We start from the raw sequence: 9808 nt of genomic DNA on the forward strand, positions 1-9808 counted from the left end.
TTCAAAGAAGAAATTTCGAGATCCAAGGAAGAAAAGAAGTCGAATAGAAGAACCACAACTCGCAGGAGAAGAACTACTCTCGGTAACTTTATTTTTCTCTGCTCCATTTTGACAAAATATAAAATCACGACTTTAGATATTTCTGGGTTTTATTTTTTTGAAATGATGTACAAAAAGTACAAGTTTAATGTGGGTTTTTCTTTTATGCATTTTAGTGGGAATAATTTGCTCCATTTTTGTTTTCAGAAAAGTGAGAATGGTGAAGTAATCACCTCTCACTCTTGGACGAATTTATTAATTGTTGATTTATGTGAAATATTATATAGATCTTTAATACGGATTTTGGGCTATTGTGATTGAAGGTCGAAGTGAATTTTTGAATTTGATTTGCGCCTTAATTAATTAAGTTAAGATTCTTAAGATGATCAATTATGTTAGATGCTAAAATATGGTTAATAAAGAAGTTATGACATATAGTGGTAGAGTTAATTACAAGTTAGTTCATTGTAAATAGAATTAGGTAGAAGAATGTTATTTCTTTTCGTATATGTCTACCGTAATAGGTTTATAAATGGTGAAATATAAGCTTTGTATGGATCATGTACATAATAATATAAATTTTCTCTCATTTCTATACTAGTTCTTCCTTCTAATCTGTTCCGTTCTTTACTCTTACAACTCAACTGATCTCTCCTTTTCTTCAATTACTCCATCCTTTTCAACTTTATAAATTTCCACTACTTACATTAAACATACTGTGCTGCAATCACAATCATCTTATCAGTTATCACAATCATCATGTTATTTGTTAATTTTTCAAAAAAAAAAAAAAAATCATGTTATTTGTTAATTGTCATTACACATATATAATAGTATGATTCAAATAGTTTTGGTTATGAAGCGAAATGATTAAGTTAATAACAACCGTATTGTTAAATGGGTAGATATTGATCATAAGTCTCCAAACTAATATAATAGTGGGATATAAGTATAAAAATAAGATGTAAATGTTACACCTGTTATAATACTTACAAATCTTAGATTTCATTAGGGTGCAATCATTATTCGGATTAATGTGGTGTTGAACGCAAGCATCCTAGCGAAAAGGAAACTTTAAAAAAGTTGTCTAAAAACCCCATCTAATCTTGGTCGTGTTGAGATATAATAGCACAACATATTATGAGTTGGCACTAGAGTAGAAGTTTGGGATATCGCTTAAAGAAAAAAGATTATCCTAGACCTGATCCATAAACATTACAATCATAGGATAACCTTGATAGGTTGGGTTACAAATGATATGAAGTTTGAGATCTAAATGAGCAAGGTACCCCAAATAATGGTCAGTGTTTGCCGTCCTTCAAATGAGAAGGAAGATGAAATTGGCACTATTAAATATATTCTTGATGCAAAATTTAGGCCTGTTCACGGATCGGATATCCGAAGACTCGGATATCAAAAATTGATATCCAAATCCGATTTGAAAAATTCGGATATCCGATATTCGGATATCCAAAATTTTCGGATCGGATGCTTCGGATATCCATTATCCAATATTAAGTAAAATTGTTATGATTACTTTCTAAATTTCACTAATTTTACTGTTTTTTTATCGCTAAGTTGTACAATATATTTTAACAAAAATAGTAGTCCTTTTGCAATTAATATTATCATCAAATATATTAAGAATATTACAATAAGTTAATAATACAGGGTTAATTTTATATGAACAATTTAAAAATTTTATATATATTTCACTATTTTAGGCTTTATATTTCGGATATCTTTCGGATATCGGATATCCGAAATTATGAAAATTAATATCCAAATCCGCATCCGATATCGCTTTTTCGGAACTCGAAAATGAATTCACCTAATCTATATTTACGTTATAATTATACATATCACTCTAGTATTTCCATAAATGGAGATTACCCCGTGTGGCCAACCATATTTAAAAGTTTGTGAAGTAAAAATGATGATTTTAAAAACATATCTAATAGTTGTAGCAACTAGCAAGGGACTTGCTTGCAATTAAGAAAACTTCATAGCTACTAGCTTGACCATTGTAGCTAAGGCTAAGCTGACTGGTTTGAGAAAAATCTTGTTAAAAAGAGGGGTTGATATATAATAAATTTGATTTTAAAAGTTAATTAAGAAATTAAGGCTCATTTGAATCACAAACTAGTAGTTAACTAGCTTAAATCCCGTGCAATGCACGGTTGTTAAATACTTTTGAAAATAATATTATAAAAATTATATAAATAGATTAACTCATGTATTAAAAATAGGAAAAATTGCCCGCAATAATCCCACCTTTTGGTTGTCCGCCCAAATTAATCCCACCTTTGGATTATTTTTAAATAATCCGACCTTTATAGTCAATCCGCTTCTAATGGTCCCAACCGGTCAACTAACCTGTTATAACAAGTCACTTGACACGTGTTGGCCTGCGATTGGTCCAAAAAAAAATAAAGAAAAGTTTTTTATTTTCAGAAAAAAAAAGAAAAAATTAATTATTTATTTTGAAAAACCCCAAACGAGCCAGAACCACCCTCCCCGCAGCGCGTTTCCACCGGCCAAGCTACCGGAGTCCCCTGTCCCGCTGCGTTGAGGCCGTCGACCGCCCAGAAACTCTCTCGGAGCGCCGACGATCTCCTTCCCCCTCCCCCGAACCACCAACCCCCCTCCTACCACCGCGAAAACCCGAAACTAAAAGTGGCCGGAAACACCTTGCAAACCCTCGATCCCAGCCCCTTTCCCCTTCTCCGGTCCCTTTTCCGTCTACCTCCCTTCCCCACGCCCCGATCTCATCCCTTATCTCCTTCCCACGCCTTGATTTTGCCCCTTCTCCTCTTCGCATACCATGATGTCGATAATGGTTGTGGACTTGTGGTGAATTGGTGGCGACGGAAGGGTAGGAAGGGTTGGAGAACAGCGCGCGGGGTCTGCTGTGTGGTCGCGGTGGGGCCGGCGTTCTGGGCTGGTGGTATGGGCGGCGAGATGGCTGGGGTGGCTGTGGGGCGGTGTGGTGGTTGGTTTAAATTTTAGTTTTTTTTTAAAAAAAAAAAATTAATTAATTAATGTTAATTTTTTTTTGACAAGGTTAATTAATGTTAATTATTCATAATCAGTTCTTAAAAACAAAGTTAAAATTAAAATTTATTTTTTGACCAATCACGTTGTGACACGTGTAAATAAAACTTAAAAAAAAAAATTTACCCACTCAACCGGTTATAGGTCACTTGGGACCATTGAGAGCGGACTAGCTATAAAGGTCGGATTATTTATTTAAAAATAATCCATAGGTGGGATTATTTTGGGCGGACGGTCAAAAGGTGGGATTATTGCGGGCAATTTTTCCTTAAAAATATGGTGTATATTAAAAACAAAAACATGCAAGAGAAAATATTTAAATTACATGTAACATTTATAATGAAAAGTTTAATATTTTTGGAAATGAATTATATTTATATAAAACAAATATCATAATTTAGGTACAATGTTTTTCCCTAAATAACAATGATTTATTTTAAGAAGGTACTTTTGGAGGGAAAATTTTTAATGCAACATTGACAAGTGTCTTTTTGTATTCGCTTTTAGTATTATGTAATTGATAATTGATTGATTGATGATTAATTATAGGGCACAAACTAGCTATACAAGATTAGCTTAAATCCTTATGTGGCATAACAAATTTGTCATTTTTTTTTTTTTTTGGTGTTTGGTTAGTTCAACTTTGGGTCGAGGTGGGTAAATTTTGGACTTCATGACAGGTTGGGTCTTTCGAGTCAGGTCTTCAAATTTGTATCAGAATTAACTTGAGCTATGCCCTACTCTTTGTAATGAAAAATGCTACACATAATCCTTATGTTACATATGACTATATGAGAAGATTAAAATAAATCATGTCTTTAAAAAATAATAATAATAATAATAAAAGTTTAAAACAAATCATGTTATGAACTTATGACTAAAGTGGCTCTCACGTTCAATATGAAAAGCGAGGAGATGCTGAAGAAGATTGGAGACGAGGGGGCAAAGTATTGTATATGTAAACAGAAATGATAACATTTGTTTCATCTGCCATGTTTGAAGCCTTGGTTACATGAGCATGTATCATGGCCGATTTGCCGGCATAAGTTACCAAAATGATCATAAGTACAGGAATTGGAGGGAGAGAGGAGCTTGCTGGTACAAAAGAGAGTTCCAACCAATCTATTCAGATTTTGTGAAAACTCAAAATCAGTTTGGAGAGCAAGTATATGCTTTTGGCTCCATGCAGAAATTAAATAATCCATAACTTTAACTTAGTGGATTCAACTAACTGCTCTTTAATAACTGAGGAGTACTTGGTTCACACATTTTAGTTTTTAGTTTGGAGGTGGTCATTAGCTGCTTTCTCATACTCTCCCTTCTCCAATGATACCTGAGAAGATGCTGAAGAAAATTCGAGACCAAGGGCAAAGTATTGTATATGTAAACAGAAATTGAGGGTGGGAGTCTGGGAGATGAGACGCAAGAAATGATACACGCCTGTGTCATCTGTCACGTTTGAAGCCTTGGTTAGATAAGCACGATTTGCCAGAAACGATGTAGTGTTCAATGACATATATATTGGAGGTGATTAGGTGAATAAACTACCAAATACCATATATTCGAAAATTCTGCTTCATCTATGCAGAGAAAGACAAGTCAAGCTCTTTAAAATATTGTACATATGCATGATAAGGGTTACACTACCTTACCCGTTACCAGCACATAATATTAGAGAGCAAACTACATACGAATGTGTTAATCTTAGTCACACACTTAAACTTAAAACCAGCATAACCAGCATCAGAAGCCCTAAATTTACATTATTTGAAGCCCGTCTAAGTTAAGACATTCACATTCATATCTGCATCAGGTCATTACCAAGACTTCCTTCCCGATTAACTTCAACGCATTAAAGAAATTTTTATCAAGAATAGCTTCAGAAGTATCTGCAGCATATAAGCTGGTGTTAGAGAACACTATGATAAGAAAAGATTATTTCATATAACAAAAACACTTTAATAAAAGTATTTACAGCTTATTTGATGATTTGAAAAGTGGTTATCAATCATTGAAACGATAATGAAATCCAGCCCGGACTAAATAATGATCATATTGTTCAGTCCTGCAAAGAAGTCTTTTGTGCAATAAGAAAAACCAAGGACTCATAGACAACCAGGCCGATAAAACAAAACATAGCTAAATGTGGGAGATGAGAAGCAGCTTAGCACAGGGACAATAGAACTTTGGGTTCCGATCCAGGCAACAATGAAATTAGAATAAAAAATAAAAACTCAAATGCAAAGAACAGACAGATATAAACGAATAGGTTGCAGCTAATGTTTTTTCACCTTCTAGATTAAAAACAGCTAAACAAGAGAATTAAGGTGTATAAAAGTTTTGATAAGGATTAAGGAACAATAAGTTTATATAAAGGCTCATAGGTTCTCAGAATGAGGCAATAACATCATACATAAGATTGCATACAAATTACTTCATATAATAATATAAGTCTTTGCTTTAAAAACCATGCAATTCACTTCAGGGTTTTATTATCACACATATCCTATTACCAAAAAAATAATTTGGATTTCTACACCAACTTATAACGATCATATGTACACCTAATAAGTACTGCATAGAGATCAAAACAGTAAGCCTCGCTTCTATAATCACAAACAACATCAAACATTAATCTCTCATAGTATAATCTATATTACTCGGACCCTTGATTTCACATCAGAACACAATCAAATAAGAGCATCAACTACGCGGACAGGGTAGTTAACATTACCAAATACCAACCTTGTTTAAGCTTGATAATAGCAAGGACTTGTTCCTGTGTAGCATCCCTAACCATGCCAATCTGCCACTCATTCCTATACATGGGAGGTGCCAAAAGCATTGCCTGAATCATAGTCTCTTCCTTGGTATCTTCATCAACCACTATAAACGACACGTAGCAGAACGTATAGGCAACACTCATCTTAGTCTTCTCCTGTATCCATTCCTTTGTTGAACCCTACATAAATAAAATGCACATTATTTGAGTACCAAACTAGCAATTTGATAGATGTAAATATAAAATCGAGAAAATGAACAAAGAAAAACATACCCCAGGGCAGTTTTTTTTGTACCAATCGAAGGCAAACTCAGCAGCTTCAAGATGCCATCCATTTACATTTTTCCCTTCCAGATAATAAGGCCCATACGGATTAGGGTCCGGTTGTTCATAAATCTAAACAATCAATCATATTCAATTATATCAAACAAACAATCATTCAAAACAGAGATAAATTCAATCAAATTGACGAAAATCAAGCAAATTGACGAAGGAATAGTAAACCAATCAAATAATCATTCAGTTCGAAAAAACAAAGATGAAAAAATTACCATCAATTTTTTCTTGCTATAGCATCTAATGACAAAACCCTCATAATTGCCCAAAAAGATACCCTTTTGAACAAGGTCTTGGACGTCGAGAATGATGGGGATAGCATTGGTGGTGTCATGGATTTCGTTATTTTTGTTTTTCTGCTTCTTCGACACCTTTTTATGATCATCATCTTCCTCCGACAAAGAAGTGGCTGCAACTGGTTTTTCCGATTTCGGCCTCTTGTGTCGCGGCGCCATCTTTGTTTCGTCGGCAGCAACCAGCTTTGCCGCTCTATTAATTAACTTACCGAGTTTTTTTTTTAGTGAACTTATTTTTTCACCTTTTTTGGGTCTAAAATTACCATGCCAATTTTTTTTTTTTTAGGGTTTTTCTCATTTGTACCCTTGTGGTTTTACGTTTTCTCACCTGTACCCAAGTTTTTTAAAATTTTTCATTTGTACCCATGAGGTTACAATAATTTATCACACATAACCTATTTCATTAATTAAAATGATAATCCTCTATTAAGTGATCAATTAAAAATAAAAAATAACTAACTATGATTAATATAATAAAAAAATTAATAAAATCAATAAAAAAAAACAAAATAAAAATAAAAAAAGTTGCAACTGCTGCTTCAGGTGGTTGAGGTGGGGGTGGGGATCGGGTTGGGCGGGGAGGGCTGGGGATTGGTTGCCAGCGGACGGGGAGTGGCCGGGAAGGGGCGGCGGTCGTTAGATTTGGGTGGAAGAGGGCTAATTTGGGTCGGATTTAGGGTGGGGAGGGATGGAAACGGGTCGAGGAGGGTCGCGGGGGTTGTCGGTTTGTGGTCGGCGGGCGGTGGAGAGTTTCGGGGAGGGGTCGGGGTTGGTTTGGTAGGGTCGAATAGGGTGTTTGGTGTGGTGGTTATATAGGTTAGGGTTTAGATTCGTAGGGGGTTTTGGTGGTTGGGGAGGTTGCGGCAAGGGGTGGGGGGGTGGGGGGAGATCACCGGAAGCCGACGACCTCGATGGTGGGCTGGTTGCGGGTGGGGGGAAGTTGTCGGGGAATGGGGAAGGTGGCTGGGATGGTGCAGGGGTAGGGGGAGGTGGCTGGTGATGGTTTTTTTTTCTGTTTTATTTTTTATATCCTTTAATAAAATGATTTTATTTATAATTAATCACTTAAAAGAGGATTATCATTTTAGTTAATAAAATTGGTTATGTGTGATAAATTGTTGTAACCTCATGGGTACAACTGACAAATTTCAAAAAACATGGGTACAAGTGAGAAAACGTAAAACCACATGGGTACAATTGAGAAAAACCCTTTTTTTGGGGGGGGGGGGAATTACCTTTTTTTTTCTTATTTTATTTACGGAGTAGTTTATAGTCAAAATTTTTTTTTTTTAAAAAAAAAAACCACTAATTAAATGTTGCCGTCAAGAAACCAGTTAATTTACATGAGATTTCCTTACATATTGCTTTTTTTTTTCATATGATTTCCTTACATATTGCTGAAATCAAAATTAATTCTAACTTTGCATTGTTTTAAAAACTTATTCCCTTGTCAAAAAAAAAAAAAAAATATTAACTGAATGATGTCCACGTACGATCAGATATTAGCATTATTTTTTTTTTGTTTTATTTTCGGTCATGTGTAAAGCTACTATTAATGAAAGTGGTTTTACATGTACAACTGTAATTGTTGATAACGGTTGTATTTGAAGAACCAATATCGCTAATTCTCTATTGGCGTTTCTTTTTACAAGTTTTTTTTAACCATCCCACTGATAATCTGATATAATCTCACCATTTAACCCTACAAGTTTTTGAAGTTGAATGCTTTGATATTCCCCTAAATTTATAACTGTATAAAATTACCCAGAAAATCAAAACAAAATCACAATTAAAAGTTGAGTTTAGAGAAAGGAAGAACAGAGAAGATCAAAGAAGAATTGAGGTTTACAATTAAGAAAACAAGAATGAAAGTAGAGGAGAGAGAAAATGGGAAGATAGAGAAGAACGTGGTAAGAGAAAATGTGGCTTCCTTTTTTCTTTTCTTTTTTTTTTAAGGGTCCAATTTGAATTTTTATCATCATTGTACAGTGTATTCGTACTTTACTACAATAGTAGTATCATGTAAATCAGTAAAGGTAAAACCGCTATCATTAATTGCGGATTTGTGGTTCTACACACAACCAAAAAAAAAACAAAGCTAATATCCGATCCTACGTGGACACCATTTAGAGAATAAGTTTTTAAAACAATGCAAAGTAGGAATTAATTTTGATTTCAACAATATATAGGGAAATCGTTCTAATATACATGCATAGTATTTTTTTTTTAAAAAAAATATAGATTTTCATGTCAAAAATACAACCTTTTAAAATTTTAAGACCAAAATTAACGAAAAACATTTTTAAATATCTCGTTTTTGCGTGCTAAGAAATACCCGATTTTCTTTTAAATGCAATACTTCTCATTAAATTACACGTTTGTCAATACATTACTTCAATCATTAATGTAATTTATTACTAATATGTACAAAAAATATTTTAAAAAATTAATTAAGTGTAAACCAAGACGAATTTATGTTGTATTTTGTTATAAAAAAAATAGAGGAAGTATATACGTAAAAGAGTTTTTTAAACCACAAAATTAGAATTAATTTATTTCACATTACAATATAACCATCTTAGAATCATAGTAGACATTAGTAGTGAACATAATTACAAAAGTAGTACGTGTAAATTTACTTAATTAGTGGTACCCAAATAAAATAAAAAATATAAACAAATTCTTTATATCATGCCAAATCTTACTCCAAAGCACATGCTCATAACTTCTTCTTCCTCCATGAACACCACTAACAATGGCCCCTTCATCTGTAAACACTGCCTACACTGGCATGATGGAAAATATAAATAAAACCTACAAAAATGCAGAGTATATAAATAATTGGAAGTTTAACCCAAAATGGTAGATTGGTAGGTATATTTCGACGGTACTTGAATTTTAACAATGGAATTTTCTTGGGCCTGATTTGAGGAAAATCAAGCTTGAGAAATATTTATGGGGTTCGATCTTTGACAAGAAGGTTTATTCTTTCCATAGATGCCAAATTGCTCGTGACAAAGAAGTTGCTGCTACTCTTTTTCGGTGATTTGTTGTGAACTCGTGATAAAAGGTGGTGGTTGTACTATAGTTGCAAACTAAGTTAAGGGCCTGTTCTCTTACGTTGGAATTCAGTTCAGTTCAGTTCAGCTCCTAATTCCTTCTCTTATAAAATATTTATTTCAGTTCAGTTCAGCTCCTAATTCCTTCTCTTATAAAATATTTATTTCAGTTCAGTTCAGTTCAACTGAGTTTAGTTCAGTTCAGTTCAGTTCAGTTCAGTTCAATTCAGTTCAGTTCAGTT

The 9808-nt window shown here is 33.8% G+C and overlaps 1 protein-coding gene across 1 annotated transcript; it reads right to left on the reverse strand.

Annotated features, from left to right (window-relative positions):
* Positions 1 to 4635: 4635 nt before the first annotated feature.
* Positions 4636 to 6673, reverse strand: LOC145606035 (uncharacterized). Its single transcript, XM_081662098.1, has 4 exons — positions 6427 to 6673; positions 6149 to 6271; positions 5839 to 6055; positions 4636 to 4982 (listed from the first exon to the last, which is right to left on the reverse strand). Exons 1-4 carry the CDS (start codon positions 6664 to 6666, stop codon positions 4903 to 4905), a joined length of 660 nt encoding a protein of 219 aa, XP_081518224.1. The 5' UTR covers positions 6667 to 6673; the 3' UTR covers positions 4636 to 4902.
* Between the last annotated feature and the right edge of the window lie 3135 nt (positions 6674 to 9808).

Source organism: Chenopodium album, chromosome 22 (genome assembly GCF_948465745.1).
Source record: "Chenopodium album chromosome 22, dcCheAlbu1.1, whole genome shotgun sequence".
NCBI lineage: Eukaryota > Viridiplantae > Streptophyta > Magnoliopsida > Caryophyllales > Amaranthaceae > Chenopodium > Chenopodium album.